This window comes from Xyrauchen texanus, chromosome 10 (genome assembly GCF_025860055.1).
Source record: "Xyrauchen texanus isolate HMW12.3.18 chromosome 10, RBS_HiC_50CHRs, whole genome shotgun sequence".
In the NCBI taxonomy this organism is placed as follows: Eukaryota; Metazoa; Chordata; class Actinopteri; order Cypriniformes; family Catostomidae; genus Xyrauchen; species Xyrauchen texanus.
In genome coordinates, this window is record NC_068285.1 from 22,193,339 (window position 1) to 22,212,657 (window position 19,319).

Here is a 19,319-nt window from a genome sequence, read left to right on the forward strand (position 1 = left end):
TTTTTTGGATGTCATTCTTAGTCCGTTTGTAACCCCATGCTGGCAAATCCTGGGAACATGCAAGCTAAAACAGTCATAAACTAAGCTCTTTAAAGTCATGATTTACTCACCCTTGTGTCGTTCAAAGCCCGTATGACTTAACACAATAGACATTAGGCAGAATTTTAGCTCAGTCACCATTCATTTTCATTGCATCTTTTCTTTTTATTTCTATAGAATTAGTGTTGTCAAAAGTTTCAGTACCAAGTCGATACTAAAATAAGAAAAAGATGTAATGATTGCAGTGTTTCTGCAGTACCTGTAGTGCTGACCTAATTCGGTTCCAGCGCCTACAAACGTTTGCTTGCAAATGCACGCTTATTTGAGCGCATATTCTGTGTCTCCTTTTACACTGAAATTGACAATTAATCAAATTAAAAATGTAATATGTAGTGTGATTTATTAAACCGCAGATGTATGCAATTTAAATTAATATACAGCCTACATGTACAAAAGGATGTGTGAAGCTGCTCATATGCTTAAAACAACCCCATTTTATGAGCATCACATGCTGTATTTATTGTAGTAGATGACAGAAGAGAGTGCACATACACTGTGACATGAACAGCACCTGTAGAATATACAGTAGATTTATGCAATTACAGTTGAAGTCAGAAGTTTACATACACCTTAGCCAAATACATTTAAGCTCAGTTTTTTTAATTGTAGAAAACTGTGGCAGCGGGGGCGTTGTCATGTGTCCGTCTGGAGAGAGAGAGCGGTAAGGGTGCATACACCTGAGCCAAACTAGACTAACACCTGTCTCTAATTGTAGTGAGATTGGGGAAAGTGGCATAGAAGGACAGAGAGAGACTGGGTCGAGAGGCTTGCTGTGAAGTTGATAAGTTATTGTGAAGCTGATGAGTTTTGTGAAGCTGCAAACAAGAGAAATGGCTAATTAAAAGTTATCTACCTGTGTTTGAAGAATCCATCTCTCGGTGTCCTCCTTTGTTACCAAAACATTCCCTTTCTTAGGTCAGTTAGGAGCACTACTTTATTTTAAGAATGTAAAATGTCAGAATAATAGTAGAGAGAATTATTTATTTCAGCTTCTATTTCTTTCATCACATTCCCAGTGGGTCAGAAGTTTACATACACTTTGTTAGTATTTGGTAGCATTGCGTTTAAAATGTTTAACTTGGGTCAAACATTTGGGTAGCCTTCCACAAGCTTCTCACAATAAGTTGCTGGAATTTTGGCCCATTCCTTCAGACAGAACTGGTGTAACTGAGTCAGGATTGAAGGCCTCCTTGCTCACACATGCTTTTTCAGTTCTGCCTACAAATTTTCTTGTGGATTGAGGTCAGGGCTTTGTGATGGCCACTCCAGTACCTTGACTTTGTTGTCCTTAACTCAATTTTTCCACAACCTTTTAGGTATGCTTGGGGTCAAATGGGTTCCATTTGGAAGACCCATTTGCGACCAAGCTTTAACTTCCTGGCTGATGTCTTGTTGCTTCAATATATTCACATCATTTTCCTTCCTCATGATGCCATCTACTTTGTAAAGTGCACCAGTCCTTCCTGCAGCAAAACACCTGCACAACATGATGCTGCCACCCCCATGCTTCACATTTGGGATGGTGTTCATTGGCTTCCAATCTTCATGCTTTTTTTAACAATGGTCAATATGGCCAAACAGTTAAACTTTTTTTATCAGACTAGAGGACATTTCTCGAAAAAGTAAGATCTTTATAACCATGTGCACTTTTTTTATGCCGGTCTTGTAGCATTGTATTCTTCCATGCTGAGCAGCCTTTCAGGTTATTTTGATATAGGACTCATTTGAATGTGGATAGAGATACTTGTCTACCTGTTTCCTCCAGCATCGTCACAAGGTTCTTTGCTGTTGTTCTGGGATTGATTTGCACTTTTCGCACCAAACTACATTCACCGCTAGGAGACATAATGCTTCTCCTGAGTGGCATGATGGCTGTGTAGTCCTATGGTGTTTATACTTGTGTACTATTGTTTGTACTGATGAACGTGGTACCATCAGGTGTTTGGAAATTGCTCCCAAGGATGAACCAGACTTGTGGCTGTTCACAATTTTTTTTCTGAGGTCTTGGCTGATTTATTTTGATTTTCCCATGATGTCAAGCAAAGAGGAACTGAGTTTGAAGGTAGGCCTTAAAATACATCCACAGGTACACCTCCAATTCAGTACACCTCTTATCAGAAGCTAATTGTCTGAAAGATTGACCTAATTTTCTGGAATTTTCCAAGCTGCTTAAAGGCACAGTTAACTTGTGTATGTAAACTTCTGACCCACTGGAATCGTGATGTAGTCAATTCAAAGTCAAACAATCTGTCTGTAAACAATTTTTGGAAAAATTACTTATGTCATGAACAAAGTATATGTCCTAAATGACTTGCCAAAACTATATTTTGTTGATATTATATCTGTGGAGTTGTTAAAAAATGAGTTTTAATGACTTCAACCTAGGTGTATGGAAACTTCTGACTTCAACTGTAAATTGCAGCATTGTTATACACTCACCTAAAGTATTATTAGGAACACCATACTAATACTGTGTTTGACCCCCTTTCGCCTTCAGAACTGTCTTAATTCTACGTGGCATTGATTCAACAAGGTGCTGAAAGCATTCTTTAGAAATGTTGGCCCATATTGATAGGATAGCATCTTGCAGTTGATGGAGATTTGTGGGATGCACATCCAGGGCACGAAGCTTCCGTTCCACCACATCCCAAAGATGCTCTATTGGGTTGAGATCTGGTGACTGTGGGGGCCATTTTATTACAGTGAACTCATTGTCATGTTCAAGAAACCAATTTGAAATGATTCGAGCTTTGTGACATGGTGCATTATCCTGCTGGAAGTAGCCATCAGAGGATGGGTACATGGTGGCCATAAATGGATGGACATGGTCAGAAACAATGTTCAGGTAGGCCGTGGCATTTAAACGATGCCCAATTGGCACAAAGGGGCCTAAAGTGTGCCAAGAAAACATCCCCCACACCATTACACCACCACCACCAGCCTGCACAGTGGTAACAAGGCATGATGGATCCATGTTCTCATTCGGTTTATGCCAAATTCTGACTCTACCATCTGAATGTCTCAACAGAAATCGAGACTCGTCAGACCAGGCAACATTTTTCCAGTCTTCAACTGTCCAATTTTGGTGAGCTCTTGCAAATTGTAGCCTCTTTTTCCTATTTGTAGTGGAGATGAGTGGTACCCGGTGGGGTCTTCTGCTGTTGTAGCCCATCCGCCTCAAGGTTGTGAGTGTTGTGGCTTCACAAATGCTTTGCTGCATACCTCGGTTGTAACGAGTAGTTATTTTAGGCAAAGTTGCTCTTCTATCAGCTTGAATCAGTCGGCCCATTCTCCTCTGACTTCTAGCATCAACATAGCATTTTCGCCCACAGGACTGCCGCATACTGGATGTTTTTCCCTTTTCACACCATTCTTTGTAAACCCTAGAAATGGTTGTGCGTGAAAATCCCAGTAACTGAGCAGATTGTGAAATACTCAGACCGGCCCGTCTGGCACCAACAACCATGCCACGCTCAAAATTGCTTAAATCACCTTTCTTTCCCATTCTGACATTCAGTTTGGAGTTCAGGAGATTGTCTTGACCAGGACCACACCCCTAAATGTATTGAAGCAACTGCCATGTGATTGGTTGATTAGATAATTGCATTAATGAGAAATTGAACAGGTGTTCCTAATAATCCTTTAGGTGAGTGTACAATCACTGTCTTATCCGGAAGTGTGAAACTACCGTCACAAACACAGAACCAGAAAAACCTTCACGTTAAAACTAAAGTTTCAAAATAAAAGCTTGACACTTGAAATGTAAGAAAATTTTAAAGAAATATAATAGTAGTGTTTAGTTAAATTAATTTTATGATTATTATTATTATTATTATGTTTAACCTATATTTCACAAGCAAGAATGCTGTTGTACTGAATAGAAGTTTTCATAATTGTTTTTATTTATAATGTGATGCTCTGTTGTGCAGCAATTTATTAAAAAAAAATAATAATAAACGTATTTGATGTCTTAATATTTAAATGGTCATTATGCCATTGGGCCATTACAGAGCAGTATAGACCTTGTCTTTTTGAGGCTAATGTTAAAGTAAGGCTAGATTGATTTTATCATGTGATATGATTTTATCATTTATCATGATTGTATGCATGTTCTTTTGTGTTTTTTTTTTTTTTTAATCTGGATAGCAAGCCTGTTGCTAATACAATACATAACAAGGTGCTAGCTACAAATGTAATAACCGCAAGTTCACTCACACTGTAAGAAAACATAGGATTGCATTGCGTTCCAACTTGAAATTAATATTAAAATCATCATTGTGCCACATTGGTATAATTAATTACAGGGCTTAGTGTTAGCTGATTACAAATGTATTTTAGTTGTTACTACGAGATGCAAACATTACTGTGTAGCTTGCAGAGTTTAAGTGAACTACTGGCCTCTTGAAAGCAAGCTACACATCTGCAAATGGCAACAATAGTTCACTTGGTCACTTAGCTAATTGTCTCTAAGAGTGTTGTCTCTGTTTTCAAAAACAGTTTGGAAAAACAAGCAGAACTGTCACAATTTACCTTCATCTCACTGAATTGCATGAGATGATTGTGAGATGAGCAAACATGTTGGAGGTGTTCCCATGTTTCGCTGCCATTTTTCTGCTGCATGTTTTACAGAAAGGGAAACCATCTCCAACCAACAATCCCTCCGCATTCTTTTGGAACCCAAAATACTTCCACACTTACGACATAACCCTATTAGAAGGCAGATAAAGGGTCGGCTACGTTCCTTCTTTATCCAAGTTTCTTGTCCATGCTGGTTTGTTTGGTGATGGGATAAAAAACTACTGTGCAATTATAACAATCTAATCAATTTGGCCAAAAGTTTACGGTATTTTGAAATGCCCACGATATCATTATAGTGCATCTTATTTACCATGATATACCTTATAACCAAATACCTGCCTTTAGTTGAAAAGTAATTGTTCTATTTTCATTTGATTAAGGTTTGGAACCATTTGATTAAACACACTTTTAATGATGAAATTGAATTAAACTTTAAAATATGGAATTCAGAATATATTAAGAATTTTGAATTTGGAGAAAAAATATAATTTAGAAAAAATAAATCTGATTTCATAGGATCCTATTTAAAAAAAACTTGAAGCAATGTTTACTTAAAGAGAAACACGAAGGAAACATGCATTTGTTTAAATGTATTATTTTGAAATGTAACAATATAATCAGCTAAAGGAGTGAGTTCAATTGCATATTACCTTTTTTTTCTGTGGTATAGAAATTGGTATTGAGAATCGTGAAAATGTTACTGGTATCGGTACAGTCTTCTTAAATTTTGGTACAGTGACAACACTATAAAGAATAAAAGTGAATGATGACAGAGTCAATCAGTCTCTTACCTCCTGCCTGACATCTCCCTTGTGTTCCACAGAAGACAGTACAGTAATTTAAAATTTTGGGTTAACTATCCCTTTAATCTGCTGTTTTAGTTCAGAAATGTTTAGTGCTGCTGCTGTGATCCTACCAGTAACTATTTTAGAAACCCTTTCCTCCACACTGTCATGAAAGAAAGTTATTAAAGCGTATATTTTCTTTCTTTTTCCTGTCTATTGCTTCAATTTATGATGCCAGTAAATGAAGGATGCAAAATGAGTCCCATCATTTTAGATCACAAGGAACTTAATATTTTGCCTGGCTGATCAGCAGTGCGTGTGCTTGTGCAAGTGTTTTAGTATTTATACGAGTGAGCGTCCGGATGCGTGTGTGTATAGGACTTGTTATTTAAGACTTTACTCAGATCCACCCCCAGTGAATTAAAAGCACAGGCCTGAATTATTACGGGCGGTTTGGGTAATGTGTTTTTAATAAACAGACTCTCTGTGTGGAGAGATTGGAGTGACCCGGCCTGCAGCACTCATGGGGTCCTCCAGCTGTGTGTGAATCTTGGCTCCCATCTGATGCTTCTGAGACTGCGAGGTAGAGAGGCTTACAGCTAAACTCACAATGATAGAGTGAGACAGTACGTAAGTCTGAGACCATAAAATAGCTATGGGCTGGCTTGAAATATTTTTCTTGGGTTGTCACGACACTAACATTTCAGCATTGTCGATTCCAATACCAGTGAAAGGTTATGATTCTTAGTACCAGTTCCGGAATAACAGCAAAAACTCAAAAGCTTTGAACTCCTTTAGGATATTTAAACTGTTCAATTTTAATATCAAGTTAAATTGAAACAATGGCAATAAAAAACAAACAAACAATGAATTCAAACACAAGGATATAGTAAGTTAGTCTCCGTCACCATTCACTTTCATTGCATCTTTTTTTCCATACAATGAAAGTGAATGGTGACTGAGGCTGTCATTCTGCCTCACATCTCCTTTTGTGTTAGACGGATATGGATTAACATGAGTAGCCTAAATGTTGACAGAATTTTCATTTTTGGGTGAACTATCCCTAATAAATAAAATAAAGTTTTCCCAAAGTAATTTTTAAATGAATTAAAATTTTAAAATGATTAGGATGCATTTACATCGCAAGGCCTAATACACACACTCAATAATATCTTCTTTTTTTTTTTTTTTGTCTCTCTTGTTGACATTAACTTCAGAAGATTCAACTGTGTTTACACCACAAACAAGTGCAAATACACATATTATTTAAAGGCAGAGTATTTGTTTAAAGGCAGAGTACACAAAGTATTTAAAGGAAGTCAACTGTAAATTAAACCATGTGCAGGAACTGAATTGAGTATTGTTAAATTTGTATTACTTTGTTTTGAAGCACTGGTAATTTTTACATCCGTAGCTAGATAATTAAATTTGATCCAACTAAAACAAAGCATGCATTTTGTTGGTGAGGCATCAAACTTAAATGGAACGTTCAGACATAAATTAAAATGTTGTAGTCATTTACTAACCATGATATTGTTCCAAACCTGTGTTACATTCCTTCTTCCATGGAACACAGAATGAGATGTTGGGTAGAATGTTTGAAATTGACAGCATCAGTCACCATTCTCTTTTATTGTATCTTGCAAGGATTCAGGACTAGACAGAAAGAAAGTCTTCATTAAACCTTGCTGGGTAGGGTACCTCTGGATTCTGTAAGAGACTGTTGCTAACTTCTATCATCAGATCCAGGTGGACAGCCTCATCTGCATCATATCTTGTTTAACAATACAGGAATTGCTCATAGCATGAAAAGGGAGCAGTTTTATCATCTTCCCAGTGTGTGCTTGTATTTCTGTGGTTGTGTTTTTTAAGCAGACCCATTAACTATTATTCTCTTACTTTGCAGCACATCTACATTACCTTCGACAGACACTCGTATCCAAAACAACTCTAATGAATGCAAACACAAGCACATGTAGAAGTAAACTTTTAGATTTTCTCCCACCGCAGAGCAGAAAGGTCCAGGATCTAACTTCAACCACCTGGACATCGTCTGGACTCCACAGACCCACCGCCTGTTGAGAATGACCTGGTCTCTTTCTGCCATCAGTTAAAACCACCACCACTAAAAATCTAATCTAGCTGACCAGACTAGGCCGGGCTCCTCGAGGAAATCCCCTTTAGTGTTGTTGTGTGTGAAATAAGAGCTCCTAAATGAGTTTGACAATGAAGTTGACATATTTGGAGTCACATTGCCTCTTCACAAATGAGGCTATGTGTGAATGTGGCCGGCCTTTTTTGATTCCGAAAAGACTGACCAAGAGGTGTGCTGTCAAGGGGTGTGCGGCCAGTGCTGTCTTTCAAACCAAACTGCCTGTGCAACGTTAGTCAATTTAGATTTATCTAGAGTGATGGCAAGTGGCCATCAAAACTTTTGTTAATCACTCAGCAATCCGCATGTCATCTGTAGTTAATTTTGGATGTGATGTCATAATGCATCCAAATGATGCAAATTGTATTGAGTTGAACTGGTACACTTGAGAACTTGAGATTAAAATAGTGAGCAATTCAGAATTTTCAAATGCTAAAAATAAAAATTAGTTGGTTACATCTAGTAATTATGCTCCACTCATGTCGCAATGCGGCAATAATGTCTGTATGGTCCAAAAGCATTTCAAGAAGTCGATCCTTATTCAGTTTCTCTCTTATGTATCTACAGGCCCATATTATGTCTGTACCCAAATAACTCTGCATATTCCTGGAGTATTCAGGTGCCTGTCATTGACAAAGTTTCACACTATATTCACCCCTTCAGTGTTCATGTGTGTGTGTGTATATGTATATGTATATGTATATGTATATGTATATGTATGTATGTATGTATGTATATATGTATATATATGTATATATTGTCACGACTACCTGGCTCACAGTAGCAATGACATAGGGGTGACCACACCATTTGTTTAGTTAAATCAAAAACAGTTTATTTAAACATTATATTATACGATGACATAATTTAAATCAATAAATGCATAAAGTCAGTAAATGAGAAACAAAAGGAAACTAATCCAAAGTATACTGCAAATCAGTTAAATGTAGACTATGTGTAATGCAAACAAACAAAAAGGAGTAGGATGGTGTTGCCGCCATAGCCATGCCGAGACGCACAGCCTAGAGCCTCCTAGAGCCTCCTAAGCAACTGGCAGGAGAGGTTTTTAAACAGTCCCGCCCATCAGCTGCTGCCAGATGGACCGAAAACAAACAGCTCCCCCTTCAGACTGGGGGGAGAGAAATGGCCCAAACATTATTCGGTAATTGGTGGAGTGAGCACACCCAGCACGGCAAAGCCGGGCGTGACATCACTCCCCCCCCACAAAACAGAGACCCATATGGGACTCTGTAAAACTACATTCTACTCATTACACCATTTACCATAATCAATACTAAAAAACAAACCCAATAACAAACTACACCCAAAAAAACAATAAAATAACTAAATCCATTACCCTTTTTAACCAGTATCCCAAAACACTAATGTCAGATTAAACCAAACTCTCATCCCCATTCATCCACCCCTTTAATACAACAGCCACTACAAAAAAATAACCCATACTCACCTCCCATAATCCCCCCCACCCACCCCTCCTTCCCACCCAGCAAATCCTGGCGCCTGGATAGCAATTTAAGAATGGAAAGACTGGAGGCAAGAGAGAAGAACCAGAGACTGGAGAAGAGATAGGCACCCCTTAACAGTCATCAAGAGCCCGTGACAAGGCATCAGCCATGACGTTCTCGGACCCCTTGATGTGTCTAATAAATAGATTATAAGGCTGTAGAAAAAGAGCCCAACGCATAAGGCGCTGGTTTGTATTTTGAAGAGAAGAGAGGAAAGTCAAAGGATTGTGATCAGAAAAGACCACCACAGGATGTAACCCACCACCAACATACACCTCAAAATGTTGAAGTGCCCAAATAAGAGCCAGGGTCTCCTTTTCAATGGTTGAATAGTTAAATTGATGACAATTAAATTTCCGAGAAAAGTAGGAAACTGGTCTATCTATTCCATTTTCATCCTTTTGAAGGAGCATCTACTTGCAGCTGGAAGGGCTCCTCCAGCCTAGGAGCAGCCAAGACAGGAGCAGAACTCAGGAGAGACTTGGCGTTTTCGAATGCATGTTGACATTCATCAGTCCAATTAAACTTAACTGAACCCTTCAAGAGGTTAGTTAGTGGAGCAACGACAGATGAAAAATTACAGCAAAAGTTCCTGTAATACCCTATCATACCAAGGAAACGCATCAATTCTTTCTTAGTGACAGGGCGTGGGAATTTATCAGTGGCCAGAACTTTCGCTCTCACAGGCCGAACGTTCCCCTATCCGACCACCTTTCCCAGATACACCACTGTAGCCTGAGCAAACTCACACTTTGCTAAGTTTACAGTGAGATTTGCAGCCGCAAACCATTCAAATAATGAACGTATGCGGGCAAGGTGGACCGTCCAAGTGTCTGAATAACAGACCACATCAGCAGTATACACGGCACACCCCTCCAATCCCACAACAACTCGATTCATAAGCCGCTGGAAACTGGAGGGGGCGTTGCGCAACCCAAAAGCCATTCTCGTATAAGAATAGAGTCCCGACGGCGTAGTAAAAGCAGAGATCTCTTGTGCCCTAGGAGTAAGAGGAACCTGGTAATAACCTTTAAGCAAATCAAATTTGCTCACATAACGAGCCGCACCGACTTGATCCACACAATCCTCTATCCTAGGCAGTGGATACGAGTCTGGTTTTGTTACACTATTTACTTTTCTGTAATCCGTACAAAATCTGTACGTATGATCAGGTTTTTTGACTAACAAACAAGGCGAAGCCCAGCTGGAGAACGACTGTACGGCGAGACCGTTTTCCAAAAGATATTTGACACTATCATCCAAACTTTTACGCTTATCAGGACCAGTGTGGTAAAACCTCTGACGGATTGGTTTTACATCACCGACTTCTATGTCATGCTCAATTAAAGTTGTGCAGGTCGGAGTATCTGAAAACAGACATGGAAATTCAAAGATCAATGCTTTCAATTCCAATTGCTGTTGCAAATTCAAATGATCTAATACTCCCTCTAATTTTCCCAACCTCTCTGAATTATTTAGACGAGCATGCAACATGGAATCGTCAGGGCCCTGCACATCATCTTCTACCTCTGAAGAGGCTACAGACGTGCCTGCCACAACCAAAACAGACGATTCACCCTTAACACTAGAAGACTGTGATGATGCATAATATGGCTTAAGTAAATTGATATGACATAACTGTGTCACTCGCCTACGATCACGCGTAGCAACCACATAATTAGTCTCTGACACTTGACGAACCACACTGTAAGGCCCTGAATACTTTGCCCCAAAAGGAGAACCAGGTATAGGCAACAATGCCACCACCTGATCCCCTGGACTAAAGATACGAGCTTCTGCTTTGCGGTCATAATTTCGCTTCATTTTACTTTGGGCATCAGTCAAATTTTCGGTTGCCATTTTACATGCTAAAAGTAACTTGCGTCGGAAACCATAGACATAACTGGACAAACTCTTGGGTGGTTCACTTGTATCCAGGTCACTTGACAACACAGACAATGGGGTACGAACCTTGTGACCAAATACCAATTCATTGGGACTAAAACCGGTGCTTTCTTGCACAACCGCTCTAGCCGCCAACAATAGCCATGACAAACCATCCTCACACTCCCGTTTCATCTCTATGCAATATGCACGCAAAAGAGACTTAAGAGTGGCGTGGAATCGCTCCAAAACCCCTTGACTTTGCGCATGGTATGCGCTACTCAAGTTGTGCTGAATACGCAGTTGTTTCAAGGCTGCTGCGAACGGTTTTGAAGTAAAATTTGAACCCCTATCACTTGTGATTCTGGGGAGACCAAATATTGAAATAAACTGTGACAATGATTTCAATACAGACCTTGTAGAAATGGTCCTCAAAGCATACGCAACCGGATATCGAGTTGCTTGGCACATGATGGCAAACAAATAAATACAGCCTGATTTTGACTGGGGTAAGGGGCCCACACAATCAATGATCAAATGCTCGAACGGCTTACCAACAGACGGAATAGTCTGTAAAGGCGCGGGCTTAATGACAGCATTTTGCTTACCTGCTACCTGACAGACATGACACGTTTTAACAAACCGTGCAGTAGCAATGACATAGGGGAGACCACACCATTTGTTCAGTTAAATCAAAAACAGTTTATTTAAACATTAAATTATACGATGACATAATTTAAATCAATAAATACATAAAGTCAGTAAATGAAAAACAAAAGGAAACTAATCCAAAGTATAGTGCAAATCAGTTAAATGTAGACTATGTGTAATGCAAACAAACAAAAAGGAGTAGGATGGTGTTGCCGCCATAGCATGCCGAGACGCACAGCCTAGAGCCTCCTAAGCAACTGGCAGGAGAGGTTTTTAAACAGTCCCGCCCATCAGCTGCTGCCAGATGGACCGAAAACAAACAGCTCCCCCTTCAGACTGGGGGGAGAGAAATGGCCCAAACATTATTCGGTAATTGGTGGAGTGAGCACACCCAGCACGGCAAAGCCGGGCGTGACATCATGTATGTATATATGTATATGTATGTATATATGTATATATGTATGTATATATGTATATATTTATATATGTAGATATGTATATGTATACATGTATATGTATGTATATATGTATATATGTATATGTATGTATATATGTATGTATGTGTATATATATGTATATATGTATGTATATATATGTATGTATATATATGTATATTTATATATATATACATATACACAAGTTTTCATCTCTTAAACAGAATGTCATAACATTTCAATTCAACAATTACACATATTTAAATCATGTGGCTGATGAAAGCAATTTGCAACATTTTGTTTATTCACTGCGTTCTCAAAGACCCCATGGCATTTTTCACTTAGTAACACTTAGTTAACACTCTTGTACAAGAAGTGAGAATTGCCATTTTGCAAGCTTGTTGTGATAACACGCACATATCAAAGCTGAACGTCTGCGCCCATGATTGAGCTCTGACTCATGTCATTAGATTGCATTAACTGAAGTGTCGTAAAGCACTCGGAAGGGACAGACCTGTTCTATCTTCTTTGCTCTGCATGCAGACAGAGGCCGCTGTCGATACATTCCCCCCGACCCCCTCTACTTTTTTTAATTAAGGAAATTGATTGTCCTGTCCTTTTCAAAAAGCATATTATACTTTATTAAGTTCTTGAGTAGGCACAATAACAGAAGAGGAGCAGTTTAATAAAGGAAAGGAAAGGAAAGAAAAAGGAAAGGAAAGGAAGGGGGTGAGGTGGAAAGTGAAGAAGTGATTTGAATTGACTGGTACAGGAACGCAGCAAATGCCTGGGAGCCATAAAAGCAGATTATTCTGTCTGTTTGATGGCAGACTGGAATGGTAATGTCTTCTTTCCTTGAAAATTTAATGTAATTGTGGCCATATCAGGTATTAAAGACTTTTGTCCACCCACTCCATTCCATTTTATCCCTATCTTGGTAAAGATATTCCTGAATATCCTTCTCTGATGAAGCTATACTTTTATTCTAAGAAAAAGATACAGCAAACAGAAATTGAGACGACACTGCTAGTTCAGTAAATTAATAGCTCTTTAAAATAATTTTCCATGGCCAAATGTGGTAGAGTGTTTTTTTGATTGAGTCACACTTTATGAAATGGAAATCTTGCTGTGGCCCACTTTTTTATATTGTGGAGCAATAATTACCATCTTGTTTATTTGTCATTTTAATCATCACAAGTCATTACAGATCAGTTATCACACTGTAGCCTGCTTTTAGTTTTATATGTGTGTGATTACTTTTCTTGAGATGATACTTTAATGATATGCTGTTTTGGATGTTTAATGGAAGATTAATAATGTAAGCTTTCAAGGAATGCCATCAGCCATCAGTTGCATCTCATAGGAACTCTTGGTAAATTCTTCATGAAGTGCAAACTCTTTTTGGAGGTATTAATATGAGACAAACGAGTGTGTTTCTCAACAATATGAATTTTGGATGGGTAGGTCAGCCACTGTAGTGTGCATTTGTGTTTGTTTAGAAGCTATGAAGCCTCAGATTTGCAGTGCCATGATTGCGAGAAAATTAGAAATGATGTAAAGGATATGAAAGGGTGTGGTTAGATTTGTGAAATGGTGGTTTAGATTAGATTTTCTGAAAGCTTTTATTAACTTTGCTCTGGTTAAGGTGTGGTCCATTTGCAAAGCATTAATTAGTTTATTTAATAAGACAAAATTAGGAAATTGCTGTCGATGGTCTGTCGAAATAAGACAGACCCTTGTTTTGTTTGCTAAATCATGAGAAATGGTAATTGCCCAGAATTAAAACTGGGCAACAAATGCACACACAAATACAAACAGCATTATGCATATACTAGATACAAAAAGATGTTTAGTTGTGTACTGCTTAATCTGTTGTATAAATTCAAAGCCTAGTTGATGTTTGAACAGACTGCACCGAACTCTGAGCGTGTTACTTGTGTCACTAACAGTGGTCTTCTCCTCTGTTGGGTTCCAGATATGGTGCGGAAAAAGAATCCCCCTTTGAGAAGCTTTGGCGGTGAGGAAGAAGAGGGCGAGGCAGTGGCTGACGAGGCCACGGGACCAGAGAGCGGAACCACAGGGAACCAGGCCTCTGAGCCTGACAGGCCGATGGCCGAAGAGCAGGAAGAGCCATCCTCCCCTGGCCCCATCATACCAGGCAGGCCTGACTTGCGTTACTCCAGCCTCAAAGAGGCAGCCATCTCCGTCTCTGACTCCAGCCTTGAGGTCTCTGAAACCGGGTTGCTGGACTCTGCCACCTCCCCAATGCAATCAGATCCAGACGTGGAAGGGGACCTGGTGCTGAGCGTAGCTAGAGACGGTGAGGAGGGCCAAAACGGTCTAAGACCGGTCACCCGGTCAGGCTGTGTCATTGTACAGAGCTGCACCAGTAATGGAGAAGAGAGGGACCCCACCCATAGCCCACAATCTTTGCTGGGCTCTGACAGCCCACATGGAGTGGGTGTAGAAGGCTCCAAAGTCTCACCTGTTACACTTAATCCACAGAGGCCCATAGGGGGAGCGGAGGAGGTTTACAGTCCTCTGGGAGCTGAGATGGGAGCCCCCATACCCACCTCACCCAAACTGCAGGACTTTAAGTGCAACATTTGTGGGTATGGTTACTATGGCAATGACCCCACGGACCTGATAAAACACTTTCGTAAGTACCATCTAGGCCTGCACAACCGGACGCGACAGGACGCAGAGTTGGACAATAAGATCCTGGCACTACACAACATGGTGCAGTTCACAGCCCAGACACAGGCCAAAGACTCAGTGCGGCTCCTCGGCCAGTCGGCTCAGACCGGCTCTGGGGCAGAAGCACGGTCACCCGGTTCTTCTGTGCTTAATGGCACTTATGACGTACAGGTAAATGAAAAGCACATCACATACTGTATGCTCTGTTCCAGCACCTAGTGAGCAGCATACGGAGGCAGAATAACAGGGATGCTCCTTTTCTTAATCACTATTTTTGTCTTGTTTTCCAGTAAAATTATCTTAACATCCTTAGAACAAGTTACAAATACTTCAGAATATAATAAGAAGTCTTGTTTTCAGATAAATCAACTAAATTTAGTAAGGTTTACTTAACAAGAACCAAGAGTGTAAGAATTTTTTTCCAATTGAATTAAGTGTATTTTGTGTAATATTTTATGAAAAACTACAAAAAAATGGTTGAGAAAATTATTTTTGACAGTGTAGGCACAATTATTTTGCATTCTTAGATACCATATTGTGGTCAAATTCTAAGGCATTAATGCATGCATCCTTTGTGTAGAAGGCAACATGATAATATAATTGATTCTTTTATGAAAACTATTAATAGAAAAAAATTGTTAAATGTATGTAAATTGACCATTTTACCCAATTGTTTTTATGCTCATGAGGGTAAACATATTCCAGCCAATTCCGTAAAGGTCCCTTGCTTTTAGCCTAATGGGACTGATTGTCAGCTTCAGTAACTTTCTAAACTACAACTCATTTTTAACATCCAACTCTACTGAAATAAATTGTGAGTCGAATCTCCTCTGTGGAGTGCTATTTGTGTGGCACATGTAAAACATTCCAAAACAGTCACTTTGGTTCCATGTTAATTGAGATGCTGTCTTAAGTTCACACCAAACTCGTTTTTGCAAATTGTGTGTACGCATGAAGATGTGAAACTAAAATTTGTCACAGAAGTAAAACCAGTACAGATGGTTACTGGACATGACACATGCAAAGTCACGGACATGCACTTACACACTAAGTGAAAGTTGGCTGAATTAATTCAGAAATTATCTATATTTGTTCAAAGTTAGCCATGCATGTGTTTTAAAATAACGTAATGAATAAGCAATCAATCTGCCTTGTTGAAATTGAAACGCAAGCATCATTGGTCATATCACCTAGGTGATTTCTGATTCGTAATAACAAACAAACAAAATATGTGGGAGGAAATTACTGTAGATTATGCTGACACACTCTATCTGGATTTGTTCTGGGACAAAACTTTTGCCTGATTTATTGAAGCACTAGGTTTATTGTTTCATGTTTAAATTGACTATATTTTGAACAGTTACCTGGTTTGCACATGTGCATATAGTCAATCAAATGAATAGTGCATGAGTTGGGCAGTCAGCAGAACTTAATATGTGATTTTGTTTTCTTCTTCTAATAATACTGGCCTCAATCTTTTTCCATGCAACATCAGCACCTCTACAAATTGTCATAATTCCATAGAATTGTTTTCAGAAAAAAGTTTAAATAATGAGTCTATTCAGAATTCATTCCTAGTGGAATTTTCCATGCAGTAATATCGCCGACTACAGTTTCTCATTCTCCCAATGAAAGAAAGGGGGAAAAATAGTGCAGGGAAGCTGGTGAGGGGAGCCAGTGAAAACACTGGAGTCGATTTATTTTAAACGATGGGTAATGAACAGATGTCAAAGTCATTTATCTGCCCAAATTACGGCACAGTTTCACTCTTCACTTCAACAATGTCATGTTTACAGTTTTAGTGGCATATTTAAGTTCAATGTTTCTTCGAAATGAGCCACGTTTGGAAGCTTTTAGTTTTAGCCAATGCAAGAGTCATTTTTCCCATTTTACCCACCGAATGTTTCGATGATCGATGTATCGATGTTAATCGATGCTGTCTCTCTGCTGAAATGTATGTACGTATGTATGTATGTATCTATCTATTGATATATATATATATATATATGTCATAAATAAATAATTTAGATCGATAGATACAGGTGAAACTCGAAAAATTAGAATATCGTGCAAAAGTTCATTAATTTCAGTAATTCAACTTAAAAGGTGAAACTAATATATTATATAGACTTATTACAAGCAAAGTAAGATATTTCAAGCCTTTATTTGATATAATTTTGATGATTATGGCTTACAGCTTATGAAAACCCCAAATACAGAATCTCAGAAAATTAGAATATTACATGAAATCAATAAAAAAAAGGATTTTAAATACAGAACTGTCGGCCCTCTGAAAAGTATAATCATGCATATGTACTCAGTACTTGGTTTGGGCCCCTTTTGCATTAATTACTGCCTCAATGTGGCGTGGCATGGATGCTATCAGCCTGTGGCACTGCTGAGGTGTTATGGAAGACCAAGATGCTTCAATAGCGGCCTTCAGCTCTTCTGCATTGTTTGGTCTCATGACTCTCATCTTTCTCTTGGCAATGCCCCATAGATTCTCTATGGGGTTCAGGTCAGGCGAGTTTGCTGGCCAATCAAGCACAGTAATACCATGGTCATTGAACCAGGTTTTGGTACTTTTGGCAGTGTGGGCAGGTGCCAAGTCCTGCTGGAAAATGAAGTCAGCATCTCCATAAAGCTTGTCTGCTGAAGGAAGCATGAAGTGCTCTAAAATGTCCCGGTAGAAGGCTGCGTTGACTCTGGACTTAATAAAGCACAGTGGACCAACACCAGCCGATGACATGGCTCCCCAAACCAACACAGACTGTGGAAACTTCACACTGGACTTCAAGCATCTTGGATTGTGTGCCTCTCCATTCTTCCTCCAGACTCTGGGACCTTGGTTTCCAAATGAGATGCAAAATTTGCTCTCATCAGAAAAGAGGACTTTGGACCACTGAGCAACAGACCAGTTCTTTTTTTCTTTAGCCCAGGTAAGACGTTTGACATTTGAAGCCCATGTCCAGGACCCGTCTGTGTGTGGTGGCTCTTGATGCAGTAACTCCAGCCTCAGTCCACTCCTTGTGAAGCTCCCCACACATTTGAATGGCCTTTTCCTGACAATCCTCTCCAGGCTACGGTCATCCCTGCTGCTTGTGCACCTTTTTCTTCCACACTTTTCCCTTCCACTTAACTTTCTATTAATGTGCTTTGATACAGCACTTTGAGAACATCCAACTTCTTTTGCAATTACCTTTTGAGGCTTTCCCTCCTTGTGGAGGGTGTCAATGATGGTTTTCTGCACAACTGTCAGGTCAGCAGTCTTCCCCATGATTGTGAATTCAACTGAACCAGACTGAGAGACCATTTAAAGGCTCAGGAACCCTTTGCAGGTGTTTAGCTGATTAGAGTGTGACACTTTGAGACTACAATACTGAACCTTTTCACAATATTCTAATTTTCTGAGATTCTGAATTTGGGGTTTTCATAAGCTGTAAGCCATAATCATCAAAATTATATCAAATAAAGGCTTGAAATATCTTACTTTGCTTGTAATGAGTCTATATAATATATTAGTTTCACCTTTTAAGTTGAATTACTGAAATTAATGAACTTTTGCACGATATTCTAATTTTTCGAGTTTCACCTGTACAGTTAAAGTCAGAAGTTTTGCATCCATCCATCCATCTGATATTCCCTTTGAGTTTTTTCACCAAGTACATCAATCTGAAGTCTTCCAGTTTGTTACTAACTTTTATTGTTGTGAAGGACACATTATGGATGTTGTTGCACATCGCAATTACAGATTTTTTTTACCATATTATAAATGTGAAATAATCTGTATTATGTGGAGCCTTTTGTTGTCTGTGGCGCAAGTGCACCCAGCATAAATGCAATAGCTTAAACAGATGATTCAAAGCAAACAGCTGAGACTTTAATAGAAATTAGTCTTTTTTTTAGAAATTAGTCCACTTTGTATCTGTAATACTTATGTATAGAATTACTGTCAAGCACATGTAACACTAAGCATTGGGTGTTTATTTAATCATTGGTTGAACACACAGCTCAGGGGCTGCTCAAGGGAGATCGTCTGTCTGCACAGTGACATTCCTTGAGTGTTTTGTCTGGAGCATGACGTTGAATTCCCCCCATTGCGTATGAGGGTCAAGACCTCCCACTCACGCTCTCTTCTGGCTCTGTCACTGCCGGCTAAATATCCCAAATGCCAATATTCCATCCTTTTATCTATTGTGCAGACGTCTAGTGCATGTCTGTATTTGGAAATACTGAACAGATTTATTTAGTAAATCTTTGTTTGTTAGTTAATTTAAAGGTGAAGAAGGTATGTATTTTTTTTCAATGTTAAAATATTTTATCCTCTGCTAGTTTAAAATGCAGAGACAACTTTAAGTGAGCCATTTGTAGGTTGATTTCCCCATTGTTTGTTTGAGCATCCAAACCAGCCTGACATACAGTAGCAACATTGGCTCAACCAAGGTTTGGGACGGGGACTATCTGTTTGTTCGACAATTAGCAGATGGAGGGTGTATTCGTCAATCTGTTTGAA

General features: G+C 39.1%; 1 protein-coding gene across 2 annotated transcripts in view; it reads left to right on the forward strand.

Moving 5' to 3' along the window:
* The window catches only part of trps1 (trichorhinophalangeal syndrome I), a 168,476-nt gene that overhangs the window by 34,796 nt on the left and 114,361 nt on the right, over positions 1-19,319 (forward strand). For both annotated transcript variants that reach the window (XM_052136537.1, XM_052136538.1), the window contains one exon: positions 14,085-14,977. In XM_052136537.1, the coding sequence (XP_051992497.1) occupies positions 14,085-14,977 (893 nt within the window). The remainder of the gene's footprint in view (positions 1-14,084; positions 14,978-19,319) is intronic.